This window comes from Leopardus geoffroyi, chromosome D3, assembly GCF_018350155.1.
Source record: "Leopardus geoffroyi isolate Oge1 chromosome D3, O.geoffroyi_Oge1_pat1.0, whole genome shotgun sequence".
Taxonomy (NCBI): domain Eukaryota; kingdom Metazoa; phylum Chordata; class Mammalia; order Carnivora; family Felidae; genus Leopardus; species Leopardus geoffroyi.
In genome coordinates this window covers 22,823,156-22,847,837 of record NC_059339.1, presented here as the reverse complement: position 1 = coordinate 22,847,837, position 24,682 = coordinate 22,823,156, and the positions used below count along the sequence as shown (strand labels likewise).

The following is a 24,682-nucleotide window of genomic DNA, read 5'->3' as shown; positions in this document are numbered from 1 at the left end:
AAGAGCATCTCTCATAAGCTGAGTGATGTCAGGGTAGTCCTTTAGTGTTCTGGGGCTTCTGTTTCTTTATCTAGAAAATGGAAACAGTAATGTAGTCCCACCTTCAAAATGGTTGGGAAGATGTAGTGACGAGTAAGAAAACACTTTGTAAACTGTAAACTGTAGGACCATCGTGGAGCCTGTGAGCTGGTGTGTCCAGGGGAATAGCTGTTGGTGATCATCCTGTTGGGATGGGAGTTCCCCTGTTCTGTTGACCCCCTGAAAGCCAGGACGGAAGAAGGCTCAGCTGGGTATCTGGGCTGCCCCTGGCTCCAGTGCATCCCTGGGGTCAGAGGCCCCTCCGTGCCGGTCTCCTCCAAGCCTCGGGCTTAGGCCACCGTCAGAGGACCACCATCAGCTGGAAGGTTGTCCACTTGGCTTGCCTCCTTTCCCATCAGCCCGGCCTCTGGCCGCCTGGCCTCAGAGCTGTCAGATTCTGCCTTCTGCATTCATGGGGGAAAGGACCCCTTCCCCTTCAGAGAGAGCGCCTGTGCCTAATTCATTCTGCTTCCTCCAACTCCACCTAGCCTGTCCTGATTCCCACAGTGTTTCCATCTCCCTGCTCATGGGATCCCTTTGGCAGCCCTTCGAAGCAGACAGAACAGCATTCATCACCGATTCCTCTTGCAGTTTCACTGATAAGAGAGCTGAGCTCACCCGGGAGGGTCACAGGACTGCACGTGGCAGAGCCGCTGAGGACCCAGGCCTCAAGGGCAGGGCTTTCCAGGCCGAACAAAGGCCTCCCTTCCTCCCACCAACTGATTGTTTTCACCTCTTATTGGGACAGTAATCCAATAACCAATCAACAGTCCTTTGTTCTGTCTGGCCAGGGCAGGGCAAAGCACAGAACACCTGTCCTCTCCTCGGGGACCCAGAGCTCCGAACTCCCCTGCCTCAGACAGAGATGAGGGAAATACCTAGAGGCCCAGGCACCTGGCTGGCCCCACAGCACAGCAGACAGGATGTGACATCCCTGTACTTCCTCATTTCTGTGCCTTGGTGCTTGTTTTGTTTTCCTCTTGTTTCCTAGTAAAGATTTCTTTTGAAAAGCTACAACCTTGTCTCCCAGGAGAGAAGGGGAAGGAGGGCAGTGCTGGTGGGGAGTAGCCTGACCATGGGATCCAGCCCACTGGGAGGGGCCGTCACCAGCTGGACTTGGGGAGGAAGAGACCCAAATAGCTGTGGGTCAGGCCCCAGGGACCAGGCAGACTCCCCCTCCCAAGCCACTGCCTGTGCCGCCCTTGACGATTTACACTTGGCATCTTCATAGACTCAGGAGGAGTGAGAAAAGGAAGGACTGCAAGGTGGCCTTTCTCAGACTTGGATAGCCACACAAATCCCCTGGGATCTTGTTAAAAGGCAGATTTCTAGGGGCGCCTGGGTGGCGCAGTCGGTTAAGCGTCCGACTTCAGCCAGGTCACGATCTCGCGGTCCGGGAGTTCGAGCCCCGCGTCAGGCTCTGGGCTGATGGCTCAGAGCCTGGAGCCTGTTTCCGATTCTGTGTCTCCCTCTCTCTCTGCCCCTCCCCCGTTCATACTCTGTCTCTCTCTGTCCCAAAAATAAATAAACGTTGAAAAAAAAAAATTTAAAAAAAAAAAAAGGCAGATTTCTATTCAGCAGGTCTGGGGTGGGGGTGGAAGCAAGATTCTGCGTTCCTGATCAGCTCTCAGGTGAGGCCAACGTTGCCCAGTGTCGTGGGTCAAGGCCTTTCATTGCACAGACAGCAGGGAGGACCACCGACTGAGCCCCCTGCTGACACCCAGTGCAGTGAGTGCTCTCTCCACCTTGGCCTCTGGCACCTTCTATGTGCCTCTTTCATCATTCACATCCTCCGGGATGTGCTCAGTCATTGTCCCCACTGGCCCTTGAGCTTCCAGAAGTCCTGGACTGTATCCTATTCACCTTTGGAACCCAACACAGGACCTGACGCTTATAAACGCTCATGAAAGAGCAAGCAGGTGACTCTCAGAAAAACTGCCCAGATCCTCAAATGAATCTCAGCTGGGGGAGCCCCAAGACCCAAACCCCAGAGCCTCTATGTCTATGGCTATCTGGTCCCAACCTCCCTTATTCCCCAAGGAAGGAGTCCCAGGAGGCTAGGAAGAAGGTTGCAGTGGAAGGAGGTCCCCACATGTGAAACAGACAGAGGGACAGGACAGCAGCGTTCATTATGGGAGGGCTGCTTAGGCCTAGAAGAGCCGGACAGAAAACCCCCGTCCCGGCCCCAGCATCCTGCACAATTCTGGACAGGACCCTTACTTAGATTTCCTGCTCCAAAGTCATTCATGCCTATGCCCTTTAGCTCCCCTTGGACGGTCACTGGGCCATTCCTTGAGGACAGCAGCTGGAATTTTCTAGATCCCTGAAGTTCCATGTAGCAGAAAGAGCATGAGATTTGGAGCTCAGGGGTGGTGCTAAACACTCTGCCAATAGGACCCCTGGCAAGTGGCTTTATCTATCTGAGCCTCAGTTTCTCTCTCTGTTAAATGGCTCTTAGAGACTCATGGGGCTACAGTGAGAGGGCTGGGGCCTTTCTGGGCAACGCTTCAGGGTCTGGAACCCACCCACCTTGTTCCACCTGTGCCTGTTCTGCCCACCACCCCCATGCACCCATGCCAGCACCCTTGCCCGGTGGAAGTGCCCCCCTCTTCCCAACCGCCTGCCCTTTGTCGAGCAGAACTCCACTCAGTTGGGTGGAGAGACAGTCTCGGCCCCTCCAGCCCCATCTTCCCACATCAATACAGTCTGGAGAGCTTGCCAAGAGCAGATTCTTTATTAATTTCTCTTTTTTCTTAAAAAAAAAAAAGTATTCCTTCAGTATAAAAAATAAATATTTTAAATATGACATTGAATAAATAAAAATAATCTGTCAGTATGAAACATTCCCACAGGGTACATTCATCAAAGAGGAATTTGTCCCGCAAGGCCAAGTCCTGTCCAGTAGAAAGGAAGGAGGGAAACACGGAGGGACAAACGGAGCCAACAGTGCGAATGGGAGAGATGTCCAGGTACTGGAATCGAGGTGGGGGGGATGGGGTGATCTAAAAGGACCTCTGTACCATCTGAAGGGAAATTCTCACTTGATTCCAGCCTCCAACCCCACATGCTGTGTCTATTCTGGAGAGTCAGCAAGGTGGGGTGGGATTGCTTCAGGAGGAAGGAGTTGGGGGAGTCCCCAAAGAGGGGCAAGGAGAGGAAGAGGAGAGACAAATAAACCAGCGGTGCTCTTTTTGTTTAAAATGTTTTTAAATAAATAAAGTCCCCAATATTCCTTTGTCCATAAATTACAAAATGACTGTCCTACCCCCTCCTCTGCTGACAGCCTCTCCCTTCTCCTCTTGACCCAGGATGCAGGTGTGGGTCCACACCAGCAGATGAAAAACGAGGAAAAGGACAGCTTCCTGCCCTGCAAAGCTTTTTCCACACAGAAGCTCCATAATTCCAGGATGCTGTGCAAAGTGGTCTTCTGGATTGGTTCTAGAAAGAGAGCTGAGGATGGGGGCTGAGGGGCAGGGCAGGAAATAGGGGCAGGAAGGGCAGAGGCAGGAAGAGGGAGGCAGAGGGTCCGTGTTGGGCTCAGGGAAGGAGATCCCCTTGGTCCCTGGGCCTCAGAGGCTGCCCAGGTGGGCTCAGCACTGGGAGTCGGTGCACTCAAGGTGATGGGATGATTAAGGACCCAGCTGGCCCCAAGCCTTCTGAGCCGTGTTCACCAAAGCGCAGGGAGGGCAGCAGGCTCAGACACTGGATGAGGGTGAGTGTGACCCAGATGAAGACAGCCTCAGAAAGAGGTTCGTGGTCTCCTCTGCCACCCGCCACAAAATAGCCTTGCCAATGGGACGGACAACTCCCAACTCTGCACCCCCGCCTTGCCCCCTGCCCCAGGAGTCAGGACCCACCTGCTGCCTCACCACCTGCCACCTGGTGTGCATGGGTAAAGTGCTCAGAGAAGACAGAGAGGTGCAAAGTGAGTGCAAAGTACCGTAATCACATTGGCTGAACCACTAGGACCGCCACCCGCTTAGGGTTTGAGAAGAAGCCAGAATGCTGCTTTTAGCAGCTGCCCCAGCTCCGCACCCCCTCCCTTGCTCCCAGACTGGAGGGCGTTTCTCCACTAGCCTGGCCCCAGCACAAAGGAAAGGATCGGGTTCCCTGCCTGGGAGCCCAGACATGGGTGGGGGCGTGGGGGGAGGTGGGGCAGCAGGGACCACAGCTTCCTGGTCCTCGGCCCAGGGCCTCCCTGTTCTCCTCTCTGGAGCAGGGAGCTCCTCCCTGCACCGCCCCAGCTTCCCAAGGTCCAGCCAGGCCCTCTCGCCCTTTGTGGGTGTTTGGGCCACCCGAGAAGGAGCTTCCCCACTGTGTGCAAGCATGCTGGGTACTGCATGTGGATGTTCCAGAGCCCCTCAACTGCTGGCTTAGAGGCAGCCTGGGGACAAGGAAAGAGCAGCAGAGCAGGCCACCAGGAATGCCTTACCCAGTGCTCTAGGAGCACCATTTCAACCACGAATGTTGCCCCTGATCACAATTCCAGGAGGTGCCAGAAAACACAGAGTTGAACGAGCCCCCTGGAGCCAACCAACATGGCAGCCCTGTGGAAGGCCCCTGGCCACTCCACAAACTGGCCCGGCCTGCCTTGCAGCCAGGATCCTGATACCCCCAGAGCAAGTCACATTTGGGAGGGGGTATGGAGCCGGGTCCCCTGCTCCCCTCCCCCACCAAGGCTGACCAGTTTTCTCAGATCCTGACCCTCCTCTGAGCTTCACCCGTAAGGCTTATTCCACTTGTAACATCCTTGACTTCTGGACCAGTCCCTGCTAAGGCCTGGCCCTGGCTCCTATAGGAGCCATCATATTATTTCTGTTGGGTAGGAAGCAGGGAAAGGGGAATTAACTTTGCCATTTAAAGCACCAATAAGTTAATATAAATAGGACATCATAATAAATAGACAATCATGCTGGGTCAGACACACAGCACTCTTGGCTCTCAGGCTTCTCTGAGACCCTGACCTCAGGTTCTGCTGTTCCCTTGCCCTAGGAACAGAGATGACCTCTGGTCCCCCTCAAGTACCTTTGTGTGACGTCACAGGGCCTCCCTGGGTCCCAAATGTGAGCTGCCACTCTTAACTACCTAGTCCTTCCCATCCCTTATAGACCATTGCCCAGAAGGAAGAATCTGGGTCCCCTCAGAACCTCCTCAGCTGACTTTGCCACCTGCCCACCTCCACAAACCCTACCTCCAGGTCCACCCACCAGACCCTGGCCATCCCAGGCTTCAGGAAAGCCTGAGGGCAAGAAGGAGAGCTTGTCAAAGCTTTCCGGACCTCTCTTCCTTCCCAGGCCCGAAGGTGGCCTCTCTGCCTCCCTAGGAGCCTGAATGCCAGCAAGCTCATTCTGGAACTTTCTGCCTCATAGTCCAGTCCCTAGGCCTGAGCTCTCCAATCATGCTCAAGAGAAGGAGCATCTCAAACCAGAACTCCCTTCTCTAACTTCCACTCGCTATACTTGTAGGGGCCAAGGAGTCCTCAGGACCCCAGCTCCTCTGGCCTGCCCGAGCCCAGTCAAACCTTCCAAAACCTACATTAAGGGGCAGCAAAGGCACCAATGGCGGTCATTCTGCGGGGCTGGGAGAGTCCCCTGACCCCTGCTGTCTTGCCCCATGGTCAGGGTCACCATGGACAACTTGTACAGTTTTCTCACAAAGTCCCTGGCCAAGGGGACAAGTGGGGACAGAGGTCCAGCCCATAATCCCCTGACCAGCCCGACACCCTAGTGCCTGGCTGCAGTCTCCCAGAGGAAGGGGTGCCTTCTTCTAATTGGCGCTGTAGATAGGCCCTGCCTTTGGGTGTTTTGATTCTGCTCGGCTTCATCACAGCCCACCTAGAGGGGAATGGACTGGCCAGAAACCCCTCGGGGTCTGCCAGCAGTCCCCACTTGGGTCTGGCGATACTCTGGGCCCTGGCCACAGTTTGACAGCTGCCTGAGCCTAAGATCTCAGGTCACTCACTGCATGCTTCAAGACCTCCTGTCTAGAAGGCCTGGGCCACCACAGCAATGACCTGTTTATACTTCCCCAGGAGCTGACAGCCCAGCTTCTTCTTCTGAAAGACGTCCTTGCCTGAGGTGTCAGGGCCATAGGCCACGTCCACGTGGGCCACGTGATACTTGTTACACAGGCGGCAGAGCACGTTGCTGAGGAGGCCCCGCATGATGTCTGCAGTGGCGTTCAGCTTGCTGTGGAGGCTGAGGGCATTGGGATTGAGGACCTTCTGGTCCCGGGTGATGTTGCCCAGGGAGGCACCAAGGTAAGCGATGATGCGGTACAGCTCCACTAACCGGGTCTTCTCTGTGCCGTTGGCATGGAATGGCGGGAAGTCCGTCACGTTGGGGCCGCACAGTTTGTCCAGGTTGTTGGGGAACGGCTCCCCCTGGGCCGTGTACTGAGGAGCAGAGAGGGAGAGGGGAGGTGATGTGGGGGTCAGGGACGGGTATTTCAGCCCGGCCACCAAGCCTCTGGGTGAGCTCTTGGGTCTCAGTTTCCCACCTCTGGCACAGAGAGCTGACTACTTGCCCCGTAGGCATCTTGGGATTGTTATGAGAGCCCAGAATAATCGTGGTGTGAACACACTTGGTAAAGAATCAAGGGCCACACCAGGCAAGGGATCGTCATCACCACCAGCAAGAGCATCAGGGGACTGAAGGGAAACACCACGCCCCACTTCTTGCGGGCACACCACGCACACTTGCTCTTTCAACCCACCGTCCTCCTCTTCTTCCTCGGCGGCTTTGCACCTCCAGACACCCGCAGCCCACTTTCCCAAAAGCATCTCTCTGGCCCCCCTACTTCCTCTCTGTCTCTCATCGGCCTTCTGCTCCACGTGGGGGAGGAGTCCCTAGACCATCAGTGCCCGGCCTCTCCCTTCTCCCCCAGCTCTGCCCAGGATGAACTGGGCACCTTGGGAAAGTGGCTTCCAGTCTCAGAGCCTGGGTTGGGGGTGGGGGGGGGGGGCTCAGAAGCTGTGGGAGTCCGCGTGTGGTTGAACCAAGCCCTTTCCCCATTCTCTCCTTCCAGCTCCAAAAGCTCTCTTCCCTGACCAGCCCCGACAGCCCAGGTCAGTGCAGCGGCCCTCCCCCCTCCCTCCCTCCTCTCTCAGGACCTGGAAGGGGGACTTACATAGAGAATAAAGAGGGCATTGGCACTGCCATTGAGCTGCGCCAGTTGGTTCCTGATCTGGTTCATGAGGTTGCTGTGACATGGGTGGCGTGTGGCACAGGTGGCGTTGACAGGGGTGATAGGAAGGGGGCTCCCCGCCCCATGTTTCCAGTGCAGAACCAGCAGCAGGGGCACGACTCCTGGGAATAGGCAGGAAGGAGCCATGAGCAGGGGGTAGGGGGCGGGCAAGGGGGCTCATGGCAGAAGATGCGCCTCATCTCCCCAGGGACACCAGTGCCCTGGCTCCCCCTCCGGCTCTATCTTCCCCTAGTTGCTTCTGGTTTTCATGAGGTCACTGCATCTGTTTCTATGTCTCTCTCTCTCTAGCTCTGCTTCCCTCAACTTTCCCAGTTTTCCCTTCTCTTTCCTGAGAGGACACGAGCTGTTCCCACCAGCGGGGAGCTGGGTTCAGGGTGACACCAACCACCCAACCCTTTCCCCTGAGGCCTCTTGCCCCTCTGGGTGGAAGGGACCATGCCCCAGGCCCAACGAGTCTCAAGAAAAAGACAGGCCCCTATCTTCCCACCTCGAAGGATGGTCCAGATTCCTGCACATTGTTTCATGCTCACTGACCCACTGCGGGCCAGGTCTCCCAGATGGGGACCCCATGGGACCCTGGTGGGGGAGGGCGTAGATCTTCTGTTGACACTCTTCTATCTCTTTAAACCTGTCATTTGATTCTGACTCCCAGGGTCATTTGTCCCCTAATTTCGCCTGCCACCCTCCCCCATCTCTTCTATAGCTTTCCTTCTCCAAATGTGGCCACTCGCCTATCTAGGACCTTCAACCCCACCCCAATTCTGCAATTCTGCCCCTTCTCCAACCCCAAATCATCATTCAGAATTTCTTGTCCCCCCCCACCCCCCACCCCGCCACCTGCTCTGCACAGCTCCTGCCTCCATGCCATCCCCCTCTTGTCCCAGGCCCTGGGTTAGGACAAGGAGAATCCTGGGGTCCCACAGGCCCTCAGAGCCTTAGGGAGGCAAAGGAAATGGTGCAACCAGAAAAGAGAAAAGGGAAAAGGTCACAGGCAGCCAGGTTGGCGGGGGAGGAAGGAAAGTGAAAGGTGACAGGAGAGCTGGGAGCTGTCCGGGCCTGTCCTGGGTCGCCCCTCCCTCCCAAGGCGCCTGCTTCCCCTATTTACTCTCAGGTCCCTTCCAGGGGCTTCTCCTGGTGGCCCACCAGCAGGAGCTGGGGGTCTGCAGACCAGTGAGGCTGGAGAACCGGTGAGGCTGGGGTGAAGGGGGGGTGCTGGAGCGCCTCAGGGATCTCCCCTGCTGGGACAGTGGCAGCCTCAAGTTCACTTCTCCTGGGTCCCCTGTTCCTCCCAACATCCCCAGGCAGCTCTGAGGCCCCCGGGATGGTCAGGGGCCCCCCACACCCCCGGCTCACCTAGCAAAGACCACAGCTTTCCAGGCACTAGCAGATGGAGGCGGCACCTGCTTCCGTCCCCGCCGGAGTTTGCAAGCTGCTCGGCGGCCGGTGCCCCTCCCTGGGAGCAGCCCGGGACGCGGTTGGAAAAGAGAAAGCGGAAAGACAGAAAGAAAGAAAGAGGGAGGGTGAATCGGGAGAAAGCGGAGCGGGAAGAGCAGCAAGGGAGAGTGGCAGGAACAAGGAGGAGGAGGAGGAGGAGGAGGAGGAAGCGGAGGAGGTGGAGGAGGAGCAGGAGGAAGGCTTCGGCAGCCCCCTCCGTTGCCCGCCAACCTGCTGGCCCCCGGGCAGGCTGGGCGCGCGGTGCCGGGACCATGTGTCTGCCCTCGCTCCCGGCCGCCACCCAGCGCCTCCGGCAGCCCGGGCCGGTTGCACGGGTGCCCCGAGCCCGTGTGTCTGAGGCGGGTGGGTGTCCCGTTCGCGATCGCCAAGTGCCCCAAGCTGCCGCAGCACCGGCAGTGGGGCGCGGAAGCCGGTGCGGGGCGGGTGGATTTACCTGCCGCCAAGACCTTCATTATGGGCTGGACTCCAGAGGGCCTTGGAGGAGACCTTAGATGCCGGCAGTTTTCAGAGATTCATGCTCAACGGGGAATTTGCCTGATTTATATACTGGAGCCTGTGTTGTAAGACAGAGAGAGAAACAGCTATATTTAGCAGGGATCCCCGTCCAGGAAGTTGTTTGAGGTGCATCATAGGAAATTATGAATGGAAGAAAGTGAGAGTTGAGGGGGGGGGGAGTGAAGGGGGAGGGTGGAGAGAGCAGACTTTTTCCCTCTTCTAAGAATTTGATTGATAAAATTATAATGAACTCTTCTACAAAACAGCCTGTGGTTTTCCTGAATGGCTCGCCCTAGGAGTTGTTTGAAGTTGGAGAGGGCAAGGAGGGTCCCCAGGCCGAGTCATCGGGGTCCCCGTGGCTGTAGGTGCTCCAGACAGCCCTGACTCACCTGGGTTTGGGGAGGTGGCTTGACCATAGGCAAGCAGATGGACGCTGGCACCTGTGGCCCCCTGATCAAGGGATTTTGGGGGCAGTGGGGAGGAGGCAGGCTGGGGCTTGGCTGAGAAGGAGGCTCCAGGAAGAGGGGCTGGGGCCCTGCTTGGACTTTAGACAGTAATAAAGCAGAACTGAACGTGGGCACCTCAGAGGTAGCCTCCTCCAATCTGCCCATTGCCACTGGGCAAAATGGGGCTCCAAAGACAACAGGTTGCCCAGAGTTCCACAGGGTCAGACCTCCTGACCACCATCAGCAAGCCTGCATTGCTGACCCCAGGTACCTGTGAGGCTGGGCAAGGGGCTGGGAAGATGGGGAGGGGAGAGGTCGCTGTGACTTAGTAGTTCCTTGGGGACAGCCTGAGAAACTTCTGGGAAGGTGTTGTGTGTCTGGGGTTTACCTAAACTCTGCAACCCCAGCTTGCCCTTCAGGGGAAGGTGGTCCAGTGTTTCCATTCTGGAGGGACACCTGAAGCAGAGACCCAGGTTTCTTCCTCAGGATGCTGAGGGCTGGCCGGGGACGAGAGAAATAGCTTGCCCCTCAAAACCTGCCTGGGAAGCCCCTTGGGGCTCAGCCTCAGAGAATAATGGTGGCCCTCAAAAGGTGCCTCTAAGGTGTCTGTAAGGCAGGGTCACAAATTCTGGTGTCTATCGTGGCCAGTTAGATTTGTAAATGAGTGAGGAGAGGCAGAAAGGAATGGTGGGGACCAGGGCAAAATGAGCACAGGGACAGCTCCCCCCAAAAAGCATTTCCAAAAAATGATGTGAGTGAATGCTGGCCAGAGAACACATATCTGGCACCACACTGTCCCCCCGAGTGGTCAGGGGCACCCTTTGTCCCAGGAGATGTCTCATTCCCCTAGGGCCGGCCTGACCCCAACCAGAAAACAATGTGGGAGAGTTGGTTTTCCAAGACCAGGGAGACGCACAGCCTTTCCCTGACCCCTAGCACCCCGTACTCACCCCCTCACCCATCCTCCATGCATGCCCCCAGCTCCTGCCTCTTGCCACATCCCGGACCTGCCCAGCCACGCGTTCCTCCCTCATCATGCCAGGACGAGCCCTCGTGCCTGCTGCGGTCGGTCCCCCTGCCCCCACACACACCCTGCCCTCTCCAGGCTCACTTCCCTCATGCTCTCCCAGCAGGGCCTGGGATGTGGGGTGATAAAACTGCCCATCCCAGCTGGCACTTCCCAGCAGGAAGGAGGCTGGTAGAGTCCAGACTGGCTCTCCTTCCTCTTCCCTACCTTCCCCCTGGTCTCTTCCTTGGAGGGCCATAGAAGACCCCACCTGGCACTTGCTCCTCCCATGCACCTACTGTGGGGTGGGCATAGGCCCCCAGGAGGCCCACCTACCCCAGCCTAGCTCGGATGACCCCAACGGCACTCCTCTACTCTCCCGCATGAGGGCCTGACATGAACACAGAGCACATCAACATGAACGCTGCATCAGCCTCCAGTCCTAATGCCACATCTCCTGGACCCCTGTCACCTGACTCAGCCTGGTGCTTCTGATGTGGACCCCAAATCCATTTGACCAAGGCCCCACCGTGGCCCCATCTATGGATCCCCTTGTTCCCCTACCTGAGACTCTCACTAGGTGCCCTGATTTTCCTAGAGGCTGCGACCCTGTGCTGCCACTCTCCTGCCCCTGTCTCTTCCCTGCATCCTTCTGAGTGGACTTCCGGGTCCTCGTACTGTCTTCTGGCTCCCCAGGTCCCACGCCAGCCCGACAATCCACCCCCAGTCACCATGTAATCTCAGCCCCACCCCAAAGGAAACAGGAAGTGGGGGCAGAGTCTAGAAGATATTTAACTCCCTCCCCAACCGGCCCCCTTCCCATGCCTCAGTTTCCCCTCTCACGGTACCTGACTTGGTCCATGCTCCCCAAGAGCTGTGGGCCCCTTGGCACCCCAGGCCCAGCCTCCCTTTCCTGTCCATGTCCAGGCACCACCTGCACCGGCCTCTGGGGGGAAGCTTGGGCAGGGTCTTGGAACCGCCAGGCTGTGAGCTGCCTGCAACGTGGCCTCGGTCCCCAGGAATCGGCCGCCCAGACCGCGCTCCAGGCCAGCTTTGGTCTCCTGGAGTTTGTTTTCTTCCCTCCCTCTCTACGCTGTGTGTGTGTGTGTGTGTGTGTGTGTGTGTGTTTTCCCCTCGGCTTCCTCACGGAAGGCATCCTCCCTTCTTGGCTGCATGCTCCCAGGGTCGTGACCCCAGGCCCCACCCTGGAGTGGCAGCCCCAGCTCAGCCCCTTCCAGCTGTGACTTCATCCCCAGCCTGTCCTGTTCCTGCACCCTGGCCTGCTGGGGATTTGACCTGCCTCAGAGTGAGGGGGACAGGAAGGGTCCACATGGGACCCTTCTCTGCCTGGGCAGGGCATTGCCAGGTCAGGGCCCCAGGGTGCTGTCTCCAGGTGGCTGTGCCAGCCACTTGCTCATCTCCTCTCCAGGAAGTAAGCCCATGTGTCGACCTTCCCTGGGCCCCTCAGGTCTCTTTCTGTCCAACACAGTCTGCTGCATGTGGCCATCCAGGCCTCCTTTTCTGCTGATTCTTACCCTCCATCCATAAGCCTCTCCTAGAAAGTCACAAGTGTTTTATTTTTCAGATGGGGAAACTGAGGCTTGGAGAAGTCAAGGCACTTGCCCAGGGCCATGCAGAGACAATACAGCAGGGTCTGGAACCCAGGCCTCTGGCTTGCAGGCCACGGTGATACCAGAAGCACCTCCCACTCTGGGGAAAGCAAAGGTTGATGAGGAACACATAGGCCACTTCTTCCAGGATGTCTCCCCTGCACACGGCCCAGACCGGCTCGAGTCTGCCTCATCCTGCCTGCTCTCCTTTCAAGTGGAGACAAGTCTTATTCCTTGCTCTTCGAGGGCTTGGATGGGGTCTGGTACTCATTTGTACTCTTGACAGCATCTGGCTTAGGGTTACACCAGAATAGATGCTAAGTAGCTTTTAAATGCATTTCACAATTTCCAAAAGCTCTCTGTGCCAAATGTCTCGTGGAGAGACGTTGTGGAGCTTCGTGGTTTGAAGCGTGGACTTTGGCCTCAGTCAGAGCCAGGTTGGAGGTTTGGCTTTGCCAGTTATGAGCTGGGTGACTTTGGAGAAGTGAGCACCCTGGGGCCTCAGTTTCTCCATCAATAAAATGGGAATAATGGTACCTACTCTGTGGGTTCGCCGTGAGGTGTCAGGGCTCAGCATAGTTCTGGGCACCCAGCAAGCCCTCTATACGTCAGCATTGATTCCTACCAGGTGAGGATCCTTACCTCACCCGTAAGGTAGGGGGTTTTGTCCCCATTTTACAGATGAGGAAAGTGGGCACACTCCAGGGCTGAGAGAGAAAAGCTGAGAGGATAATGGAGGCAGGACACACTTACAGACCCTTGAGGGACACCACGGGGAGATCAGACAGCTTACATGGGGGGGGGGGGGATGGCATGGCAGTCCGCTCACTCCCCCCTTGTCCCCTCCTGTCCCCTGACCACCCCCACCCCAGGCCTGAGCTGAGGACAGCAGCTGACCCCGGGCTCACCGCCCCCAGGAACTGATTCACCCCCAGGCCCCATCTGAGAAGGAAGGAGACATAGCTCAGCTCAGAGGGGCTTGAATCACCAGCCGCCCCCTGCGGAGCCCCAGGGGGGGATGTGGGGGCGGGGGCCAGCCCCCTGCCTGTCTGTCTGTCTCTTTCCTGGGCCTCGGGGCACTCAGGGGAGAGGGCAGTGTGGCAGTGGCCATCGGCAGGGGGGTGGCTGGGAGGTACCCTCACAGTCAGGCATCCTGTGTGGGCAGCCAGTAGCGGTTACTCACCAGGTAAGCAGCTCTCTGGGCATCGGGGAATTCCCCAAGACCAGTGACCCAGAAACAGTGCTCCGGGCAACCCCCACTGCCCAGGCCAGCCCCCTCCTTCCTTCACCATCCCCTCCCCTGTGCCCAGCTAAGATCTCAGTTCTCTGAAAAACCAACCAGCAGCTGCTCTTAGCCACCAGCTTTGCCCAGCCCCGTGCCTTGATGTTCCCACTTGGGAAATGAGCTCAGGGGAGTCAGATGGGCCCCGGGGAGGAAGGTGGGGGTCAGAGGCTGTGGTCCAGGACTAGGGCAAGTGAGGGGCAGCCAGAGTAGACAGGAGCAGCTCAGGAATTCCTGGCACAGCGCTGGAAGTTGGGTGTCCTGTCCAAAAAGGGAAAAGCACCTCATTATTCAACACTTGAGAAGTGAAAGTGTAGCTACACCTGTGGCCCCAGCCGGCAGCCCGCAGTACCACGAAACCATCCACATGCCCTTGTGGACTTTCCTGTGGCCCAGGGCCCCGTCTTGCAAGTCAAGCTCGGGCCAGCCAGGACTACGCTGGTGGTGGTGCCCATGGGTAAAGGTGTGGCTTAGAGCCAGGCGAACCTGGGTTCAAATCCTGCCCACACCACCTACCAGCTGTGTGACCTGGGGCAACCAGCTTCCTTTCTCTGAGCCGTGATTTTCCCTCTGGAAGTAGGGAATCCTATAATGCTGTCATGAGGATGTTAAGTGGGAAACACAGATAAAGTGCCTAACACGTGACGGTCATTCTAACCAGAGATCTGAGTGGTCACAGGAGGGGCTCAAACCCCAGCTTGAGTCAGGGGTTTGGGTCAGAGAGGCCAGAGAGGGCCCCTGGGTCAGTACACAGAGCATGGCGTGGGTCCTGGGGGGACAGGCAGCTTTCCAGAACCTCAGCAGGGAATAAGTAATACTTCCCACCTCAGCATTCTAGAGAGCCCAGCTGTTGTTAGGACTCTTGAGGCCCAGGCTCTGGGCATATAGTCTGCTCTTTCTCACCCTCACCCCATCACATCTCTGGCAGGGACCAACTATACCCCTCAGGGCCAAGCACAGGCCCGAAGCCATCCTGGCCTGCTTCCAACTGCCCCCATCATCATCCGGACATTTCCCGACTGGTTCTGCGTCAGGAATCACCCCCCTGGAGGTGAATCAGAGTGACTGCATTTTTTCTTCAATTCTGATAAAAGTTGCAAGGGAAGCAGCAGCCCACAGAGCCCTGATCCCATCACCAGCAGGGTCAGGAGCCTGCCTCCAAGGCCCATGTTGTTGCAGGAAGTCTGGTTCCACTCCGGGGTCTGCCCTCAGCATCTCCATCTTTAGAATGGGTTGCTCACCTCTCTCTTCATTCATCAGCATACCCTCTGTAAACACTTTGCCCTCCTCCGGGCTCTCCCTGAGTCTGCAACTAGCTCGAGACTGTAGCAGGAACATGTCGAGAGCAATACTTTCTATCATGCTATAGGTTTCAGTGGCCTCTTAGCAGCCCATGGATTCAATTTGGAGGGCTTGCCGCAGCGCTTTCAAAACGGAAATGGAATGGCAAAATCATCGGGCATTGCCCGGAGCGAGGGCAAGCACCGTTCCACAAAACTTTTTTTCCCGTTGTCTGTATGTGTCAGCGTGCGCATCATCTTCTGGTTGCAAGGTGCAATGTGTTTCTAACTGTGGGTCGCGGTCAACAACGTTTGTAAGCCACTGGTATCGATGATGAAAGCCAGGCCCTGAGGGGCTGAGGAGTGACTTGCTCAAGGTCACTCAGTGGTTGGCAGCATGGGACTCATGACGTCTATGTCATCGGCCATCCCTTCCAGCTCAGGAATGGACGGGAAGCGTTGCAGGCGGGGCGGGGCGGGGCGGGTGCTCCTGGTGTGGGGTGGAGGCCTGTCATCACCTTGTGTGGGACAAAGGCCCTCCTGGGCCCCAACCTCCCACTGTCCACTCCCTTCCGTAGCCTCAGACCCCCAGCTCCCCACCCCAACCTGCCCCACCTGGGTGGGGTGAGGACAGTCATAGGCCTTTCCTCACTCATCCACAGGAGCCCTTCATCCTCACCAAAGGCGGTGGCTGGAGCAGGGTAGCCTACAACCCAGAGGCTAAATCCGTGTCTGGGAGTGCCTGCCGGGCATCCCATGGGTCTGTCTGTCTGGGTCTGAATGGGCACTCCAACGTGAGTGTAGCAAGGGCCTTTGTGTGTCTGCACATCTGTGTTCAGCCATGTCTGACCCTATAAATGTGCACGCGTGTGCCTGTGCTGGTCCGTTTGCTTGTGGGAGAGAGCTGAAGCATGCACATCTCCAGCTGACCTTGTGAATCCTCTGTGTAACTGTGTGGATGTGTAAGTGACTGTGTGTGTGAATCCTGTACACGTATGCATCTGACCTTGTGTCTGTGTGAGTCTGTGCGTGGCAGGGGGTCTCTGGTCACAAGCGAGGAGGCATGACCATGTGCGTGTGTGTGTGTGTGTGTGTGTGTCCTGAGTATGTCTCCAAAATCCCTACCCCTCACCCGCCAGCTCCCGCCCCTGGGAACCGTGTGGCAGCCTCACGTCACGGGGGCCACCAGCAGCTGGTTTCCTCCCCACCCCGCCCCAGGCCCCCCTGCCCTGGCCACCCTGACTCTTGGCACAGGGACAAAGCTGATGTCAGAGTTGAGCTGACAGCTTCTTTCTCCCACTGGATTTTCCAAAAGAGAGAGACCACAGCTCGGCTCCTATTAAATAATCATGGGGCCGGGGGTGGGGGGAGGAGGATGTTTCACTCAATGATTTCCTGAACTCAGAGGCAATAAACAGAACAGGAAGCAGCCCTGTGGACCCACTCAGCCTGAAACTGGCCAGCCAGAGGTGGGGCCCAGGCTCCCTCCCGAGTCAAGCTCACTGGAGCCACCCAACCCGACCCCAGAGATGATGTCAGGGAGGCAGTCAGGCCCTCTCTCCAAACTGTCCCTCAGTGCCTGCAGGGACTGAGGAAATGTTCTGAGGACGGTGGGTGGGAGGTGATAAGATGGAAAGAGCAGAGTGGCCCCCTCCCAGTGGGTGGGGATGATGGAGGGAACGAGGCCCAGTCAGGGTTGGACCATTCTCTTCCCTGGGAAGAGAAGAAAAGATGAGTTCCCTGAAGTCAGGGGAGGGACAGGACCAGGTAGGGGAGCAGCTCCTGGGAAGCAAGGAGAAGGCCAGGCCTCCCCCTGCCTCCCTCATGCAATCTGGATATGATGCCTGTCTCCCACAAACCCTGCACCTGTGGGCCACTCCAGCCCTGCTTCCCGCCCTTTCTGGGGCACATGGCTGGCACACTTCAAACCCCAAAGGCCACCATGGGCCTCTGTCCCAATTAACATGCCCCAAAGCAAGCATTACAAAGTGCTTCCTAAAGCCCCCTATTAACTTCAGTCCTAGTCGGCACCTCCAAAGGAGGCATTTTAATCCTGTTTCACAGACATGGAAACTGAGGCTCAGCGAGCTGAACGTTTGACCAAGGCCACACAGAGTGTGATGGAGCCGGTTCTCCCCCACACCCCCATAGCCTCCCCACAACAGGACCCAGGATGGCAGGTGTGGCCCGCAAGTCGGGCAGGGCCCACTGGCCACAGGGGCCATGGGGGTCCCTGGGATGTGTCGTCTCGGGGGAGCCCCTCCTTCTGCTTGGGCCGGTCACTCAGCTGCTTATCAGCCACAGGACTCCATGACACAATCCTGCTCTGATCTCCTGCCCAGCAGGGCCCCTTCCACCCCGGCCCCACCCCAGGACCCTGTTTCCGTTTCCTCCCTTTCTGGGTGGGACCAGGCCTGCCCCGGGATCAGAGTGGGCAGTTGGGAGAGCCAGTATCCCTGCCAGCCCCTCCACAGCCAGGAGCTTCCACGTGCACTCTGGCCGGCAGGTGGCCAGCAGGGGACCCTCACAGAAGGAGGATGGTGGCCTGTAGTTCCCCATCCTTAGACTCTCTTCTGAAAGCCCACTTCTCCCAAGAGGTCTGAGGAGGAGGAGGGAACTTAGAGACCATCATGGCCTCTCTTGGCCTCGGGGTCCCCACTTGTAAAGGGAAAAGTTTGGGAGGATGAGACTGAGGGGTGGGGGAGAACTAGGTGGGCTCAGCAACTGGCCAGACCTCAGGTCCAGTCATAGCTCTGACACTTAAGAGCTGTGGCCCTCAGACAGGGGCCGTCATCTCTCAGACCTCCAACATCTACAAAATGGGACGGAACATCGTCAACCCGTGAGGATAGCAACACCCTCTGGAAGGTGGGTCTAAGTTATAGATACTAACCTAGCTGTTAAAATTCCACAGGTGGGACCCAGAGAAGGGAAGTCACTCTTCCAAGGCCACAGGCCACATAGCAAATTAGTGGCACATCCCCCAACAGCATGTGTGTGGTTTGCCTCACTTGGACTCTCAGACAGAGTTGGGAACCCTGAGTTTTAGTCCCCTTCGGTTGTGAGAATTCCAGAAGGAAGCTTCTTGGAGTCTCAGCTTCCTCAGCTGTAAAACCGTTCTAGAGAAGGCCATCAGTCTCAAAGGATCCAGAAACGGCTTTTCAAGATGTGGACTTTGGGGTCTGGTGGTGGAGGACAGAGAAAGTCTTCCAGGTGCCCTGGAAAGCTGGGCCCGGCAAGGTTGCGAGCTAGGTCCCTAGCTCGGAGCCCTGCGTTCTTCTCCGCCCAGCCACTTAGGTCCGCTCCAAGCCGCGGGCTGCAGCGCCCCCCACTGCCCAGTCAGCAGCAGCCGCCTTGGCCACAGCACCACCAAGCCCCAGGATGGCGTTTCTCGCGCCGGTGCCTCCCCCAGGGCTGGGCAGGGCGGTAATTGGGAGGGGGGATTGAGGAAGTGGGCGGGGATGCCTGAGGCACCGAATGGAGGGTAAGCAGAGGCCCTTGGCCAAGACCGGGGAAGAGGACACACGCGTATGGGTCCTGGGCGAACCTTGGCCCGGCCCAGCACCTACGTGGGGAAGAGAAGGGGAGAGCCCCGAGCACCGGCCGCAAGGGGGCGCCAATGACCACACTCAGTAGGCTGGGGTGGGGCGGAGTGCCTGGATCCAGCTGGAGATCTGGAAGGAGGGAGTTGGGGACACCACCGCCCCTTCCCACCCACCTCGGGCCCCAGAACCACCTAGTTCACGTAGGACAGGCTCTGGGGACAATGTCCCCGCCATCCCGGAAGCTTCTCCACAGTCAGGAACTGCTGATGGCAAGATTGGGGTCCAGCCCCTTCTCAGGTTATTTGTGCCAAGCTGCCCTCTCCTCTGGTGCAAAGCTCTGCACAGACTTCAGTTGTGTTTTTCCTTTTTCCTCACCAAGCTGGTGCTTCCACAATTAGGCCCATCTTACAGAGTGAACAAAGCAGAGTGGTCGAGCCCTGTGCTTGACAAGGTCAAAAGTGTAGGAGCCGTGACCTTGACTGACCACACACCCCAGAGCCTCCAGTGAGGGACTTCGCTTTGCCCTTCTCCCCAACGCATAGGCAGGCAGGGTCCACCCCATGACCCACCACAGCCCCTTCTAAAGAGACAGGGACCCTCTGCCTGCCACATCTCCATCTGAGGAAAAACCAGGCTGCCATGGCCTCAGAACCCTCTACTTCTTTGGGGTAAAGGGAACTTGAGGGTCTCTTGGGAATCCAGGAATCAATACCCTGAAGAGAGGTGACCCTCTGGGATCACATAAAACCAGGATTCTGGCCTCCCCATCCAGTTCTCTCTCCTCCACTCTTCCGTGATCTTTAACCTTTAGTTAACACTTTCGAATCTAGCATCCGATCTATCCACTTTACCTCAACATCTTTGGTGAGATGGGCAGGAAATGTCTTCCCACGCCTGTTACACAGCTGGGAAGACTGAGGCTCGGAGAACTGTGCAGGCCATCAGGTACCCCCCCGCCCCAAACACTGGAGGATTTGCTGGTGCTGAGGATAGATTTGGGGGCTGGCATCTAACCACCCCCACCCCCCCCCTCCGCCCCAGCCCTGCCCTGTGAGGGAAGCCTACCGTGGTCTGTTCTTGCGCAGGACCCTCTGGAGTCTCACAGGTGTTTTCCAGGTCTTCAATGGGACACCATCGACTTCAGGGCCAGGCCTCCTCTGCTTCCCTCTCTTGCTGAATCTTCTCTGGAGACAGCTCCTCACACTGCCCCCCACTTGACTTCCCGTCAAGTGCCGCGTGGCCCTGAGGCTCCCCCCACTTCCACCCCACCCCCTGGCTGAAGGGCTGGGTGCAACAGGGGCAGAGAACCCCAGGCCCCTGGCCAGACTGTGCCTAACAGGGGCAGGATCTTCAGGGTGGCCAAGGGGGAAAAGTGGGGCTGCGGCTGGGGCTGGGGAGGGGGCTACCCTGTGCCCAATGCCCCTACCCAGTGCTGCGTGGCAAGGCCGCTGGGACCTGAGTCACAACTGACTGGGCCGCACCCAGCCTGCCTGGGTGACCCAGGCCAGCATAAGGCGATGACTGAGCAGCCCTCCGCATGACCGGCCGGGGTCGGCCTTAGGTGTTTTGACTCAGACCTGCCACAAGCCGTGTGCACCAGGGCCATGCCCCTTGTCCCTGTCCCCAGAAGAGTCACAGGGCCGCAGCTGTCCCCCTGGACACAGTGCCCCCCCCCCCAAGCCACCACACGCTTTCCGGACACCCACCTCAGAACCCCGGAGTCACCTGGCCCGTCTGGTTGGCCCTCCTCCACAGGCTCCAGGGCCCCACCTGCCCAACCCACCTCCCTGGGAGACCTTCGCCCCTCCCCGAGCCAGGGAGCAGAGCCCAGCCCTTGGGGCCGCCCCAGGAAGCAGGGAGTGGGGCTGGCCAAGTGGAAGGCCTCTCCAACGCTGACCATGGACTGTGAGCCCTGCCTCAGCATGGAAAAGGTGGTCTGTGTGCACTCTGGGTCCCAGGCCTGGTGTGGAGGGTAGGGGGTGCAGGGGGACAGGGGCACAGAGAGAAAAGCCGTGAAGAGAGCAATAAGGAAAAAGGGAAAATGAGAGAGAGAAAATACAGAGAACGTTGCTTGTACACCTGCTCAGTAACCGCTTACGATAATGCCCAAATAGTGCAGTATTTGTGTGGTCTCCTGGGAAATCTGTCACAGTCAGGGCAGTGGGCCAGTTCAGCCCATTGTACAAAGGGGAAAGCTGAGGCTCAACCCAGGAGGTCACACGGCTTTGAGGGCAGGGTGGCTGGGGTTTGAACTCATTTTGCTTAACTCTCAAGTATTTTCTCATCCTTCGAGAAAGAGGAGGAAAAAAATCGCATTAATAGTGGGGGACAGTGAAGGCCATGGAGGCGAAAACCCCGGCTCTGCCGTTTGCAAGCCGTGTTTGTTTTGTGGATAGGTAGTAAGTGCACCCCATCCCCACCTTTTTCCAGCAGTGTCCCTGCCCTCTGGGACCCCTGTCCTGGGGAACTTTCCATCCTATGTGTTACATGTAGTTGACTGAAGGTCTGTCACTTTGAAAAACTTGAAAAAGAAGAAGAAAATCTGGCTTCAAGCTGATGCCTGCAGCAAGGCCAGGACCCCTTTATCTTCCTGAGCCTTTGTCCCTTCACATAACCACTGGAGAGGAAGCATACACTGTGGGCCCACAGGGTATCGCCACTCCAGGAAAATGTGCCTTGTATAGGATCAGCTCCTTCTGTGGCACAAAAGCATTATTTGGGCCCCCGCCCCACTGCCTGTCACAGCAATGATTGTGGGAACCCCAGTCTCACCATCAGAGAAAGCTTATTCTGACTTGAGATGCAGATTCTAGAAATGTCACCCTGCAGGCTCTCTGTAGGCTACCTGTGGCCCCCAGGGAAGCCCCATAAACCCTTCTGGATGGGGGAATCAAGGAGGAGGGGGAATTTGAACTGGGGCTCAGGGCAGAAGGGTAGGAGGCTGAGGCTGGGAGTGGAGGGGGGAAGTCCAGGCTTCAGGGAGGTCAGGATGCTTATATGGGTTAGGGAGCCAGCAAAGCATGGCTCGAACACAGACATGAGCGGGCAAAGCTGGCCTGGCATGAGAGCAGGGGCCTGGCATGTTACGATGAGGGGTTTGGAATTGATACCACAGCAGTAGGACAGGAAGGAGTCTCTGAAGGTTTGGGAACAGAAGATATGGTGGCAGTGACATTTTTGACCGTGTCCAGGGAGCCAGGACCTGGCTGGCTGTTGGGAGAGCAGGAGGCATGTGCCAGAGATGGGATGTGGGAGAGATCGAGGGACCTTGTGATCAACAGACAGGGGAGAAGCTGAGAGAGGTGATGGTGAGGACTGGGGCTCTGGAACCTCTGAGGGGGCAAATAGGAAGAGAAATCAGGTGTGGGGTGGAGGTGACTTTGGCCCTGAGGCCTTTGGCACAGGGCTCCCGGCAGAGGTTCCTAGAAGTTGAATCTGTAGGCTTGGGAGAGCACCAGACTGGAGATGGCAGTTTGGGGGCACCTGCAGCTGTGGTCTCATCAGGGTATGACATAGAGGTGACAAGTCCTCAAAGGTGGGACCCCTGAAACTCCCTCCCCAGATTCTGGAGCTCCCTGATCTGCTTCCTACGGAGTGGGTGCTGTTCCAGCTCAAAGTCAGACACCTCCCCTTAGGCTTATCCACAGAGTAAGGGGTTGGCAAGGGGCCCAGGCAGGGGTAGGGGGCAGCTACCCTAGGCTTCCCAGCTCTTCCTCCACAGACCAACCTCTGCTCACTCCGTGGGCAACCGCACGCCTGCCGCAGCGCCAGCTCCCCTTCCGCTCCGAGAACCTGAGCGTGCCTGGCTTTCGGCGTCTGCCACCTCCCACCCACAGCTTCCCAGCAACTCAGCCTGAGGAAAGCCCCCCCTCCCCTATGCCGGGGCAGGGCAGAAAAGAGAGAGGCCGGGCCCCCTGCCGTTGGCGGCACCGGGATGGTACCACCCAAGCCAGCCTCTCTGGCATGCTGCTCGCTGAGCTCCTACTGAGTGCAGGCCCTGTGCCGGGTGCTGAGGCGGAGCAAAGGGAAGCAGCTGCTGTCTCCACATCCTTGGCAGCTCTAGGCTAGTGTGGGAGGCAGATGGTAAAGCACCACAGCAGGCAAGAGCCTCCCAAGAGGACAGTTTTATGAGGACAAATAACCAAGTTGCTGGACCCAGACCATGGGAGGTAGGGAAGAATAGCTGAAGATGCACTGAGAAAAATGACAGGGAACGGTGTTCCAGACAGAGGGAACAGCATAAGCAGAGGCCTCATGGTAGGACAGAGCCCTGGGCATATCGAGAGCCAAAAGGTGGCCTGTGTGGCAGATCCTCAAGTGCAAGGGAAAGCCCAGTGGGAGACGGTGGAAAGCTCTTACTGGGGACTTGGTAGGTCACCTGGAACACATTGGGCATTGCCGAGAAGACTATTGGTTGGGAGTCAGGGTCCGGAGTTCTGTGCTGGAGTTCCCTCTGTGATCTTGAGCAAGATGCTTCCCTTCTCCGGGCCTTTTTGATATAAATCAGTGACGCCCCTGGCTCACTATATGCTGATCCTGGAATGCTTGGAGCCTTTGCCCTAGCTGTTTCTGCCACCTGGGGTCCCCACCCCCTCTCCTGTGCCATTCAGATTTCAGAGTGGATGGAGAGGCTTCACCTCTCCCAGGGCCATGCCTGTTGCCTGAGGTTCTCACTCTATTACATCACCCGATTTCGTTTTGCAGAGCTCATACCCCAATATCCTGAGTTGGTTCTTCTGCATGTCTGTTGCCTGTCTGCCCCCTAGCCTGGGAGCTCTGTGCCCTTAGGGAAGAGGTTGAAGAGTAACAGAAGATGCTCTGGCATCTAACAGACCTGAATTCAGCATGTGTCCACCCTCCCAGAAAACGTGTTCTGAGGACATGGGCAGGTAACTCAGTCTCCCTGAGACTCAGTCTTCTAATCTGCAAAGTGGATCTTATCTATTGCAGAGAGTCCTGCCGGGAGCCCTTCAAGAAACAGGTTCGCACAGCAGGTCACAGGCCATGTCTGAGGCAGGGTCTGTTACTATCTTGTCTATTTCACGTAACACGCATAAGCACACGTACCCCCCAGTCACACACCTACAGGGGCCCACACATTCCAGCTTTCCTCCCTCCTCTCTTGCTCCCAAACCCTCTAGTCCCTAGCATCTCAAGGGAGTCACATTCAGACACAATAAATGCCCTCTTTGAGACACCCCCACGGTCAGGGCCCCCCTCCTTCCTCCAAGAGGCTAGATTCCCTCAAATTCTTTCCCACAAGGCAACAGAGAGACACAGGGACTTTAGAAACCAGGCAAGTTTTAAATATATGTTGGCACAATATTAACATTAAATACATATCATAAATAAGCCTTATAAATAGGAAACAGATAAAAACTGATAAAAATCGATAAATTAATCATATCCCTGCAAAGAATTGGCCCAGCAGCTTCTGGGACTTCCTCGCTTCAGCATGAGAAAATTTCATGATGCACCACCAGGGGGAGGAGCCAGCAGCCAGGACCCAAGACTGGGTACTTCCAGACACTAGGTCTTTACTCCATGTCCATTTGCACTGGATTTGATATCCACTGTATGTCATAGAATCCCAGCTACTGGCAAGAAGAGAGGGCTTTACACGGTCCCAACCCTCTTGAATCACAAAAAGAAAACTGAAGTCCAGAGAGGTAAGGTGGTCTTCCCGAGGCTACACAGTGAGAGGGGTTGAGCTGGCCCTTGAGCCCCACTTTTAGACACCCTACCCCAATCAGCACTCCTTCTAGGACACTCTGCCTGTGTCACAGCTGCCTAAAATGAGGTCACCCAGATGTCCAGGTGTCTGGCCTGAGACTGGCAATGAGGCATAAGAGGCCAGCTCAGGCCCTGACCTCCCCCTCAGAACCATGCCTCCATGGAAAGGAGGAAGTCTGGGGTCAACAGCCCTGCAAGTCATGAGAGGGAAGGGCCGACAGGCCTCTGGGGAGCAGAGCAGGGGGGGCAGTCAGTCTGGCCATGAGTCAGCCTGTGTCATCAGACCCCTGAATCAATGGAAAGTTAGCCCCGCGTGGCCTGACCTGGCCACCCCACTGAGACTGGGGAACTCAGGGCTGGGGGTTCAATGGCCTGACCCTACCCTCCCCGCCTGGAGGAGGTAGAGGGGCCTGCTTGGCTCCCACCCCTTAAAGTGCGCTTCTGAGGGGGGGGGGGAACAGAGGAGAGCAGGTTTGGAGGCCGGCGGGGATGGGCCATCCTACAGAATACCTGTGAGTCCTTTATCTGCCAGGGGTACCCCTAAGG

At 57.2% G+C, this 24,682-nt stretch overlaps 1 protein-coding gene across 3 annotated transcripts; it reads right to left on the bottom strand.

Moving 5' to 3' along the window:
• Window positions 1-2,790: 2,790 nt before the first annotated feature.
• On the bottom strand, window positions 2,791-20,131 carry LIF (LIF interleukin 6 family cytokine). Of its 3 annotated transcripts, none has more exons than XM_045457420.1 (4): window positions 19,469-20,131; window positions 9,173-9,292; window positions 7,207-7,385; window positions 2,791-6,472 (listed from the first exon to the last, which is right to left on the bottom strand). In XM_045457420.1, exons 2-4 carry the CDS (start codon window positions 9,189-9,191, stop codon window positions 6,062-6,064), a joined length of 609 nt encoding a protein of 202 aa, XP_045313376.1. In that variant the 5' UTR covers window positions 9,192-9,292; window positions 19,469-20,131; the 3' UTR covers window positions 2,791-6,061. The 3 variants fall into 3 exon arrangements, with proteins under 3 accessions (XP_045313376.1, XP_045313377.1, XP_045313378.1); XM_045457421.1 differs by lacking the exon at window positions 19,469-20,131 and adding an exon at window positions 11,535-13,137; XM_045457422.1 differs by lacking the exon at window positions 19,469-20,131 and adding an exon at window positions 9,624-10,616.
• Between the last annotated feature and the right edge of the window lie 4,551 nt (window positions 20,132-24,682).

Excerpts from the sequence above, each read along its gene's own strand:
- LIF (XM_045457420.1), bottom strand. Across the intron at positions 6,473-7,206 it reads ATGCCCTCTTTATTCTCTAT|TACACGGCCCAGGGGGAGCC; the intron begins GTAAGTCCCCCT and ends TCTGCTCCTCAG.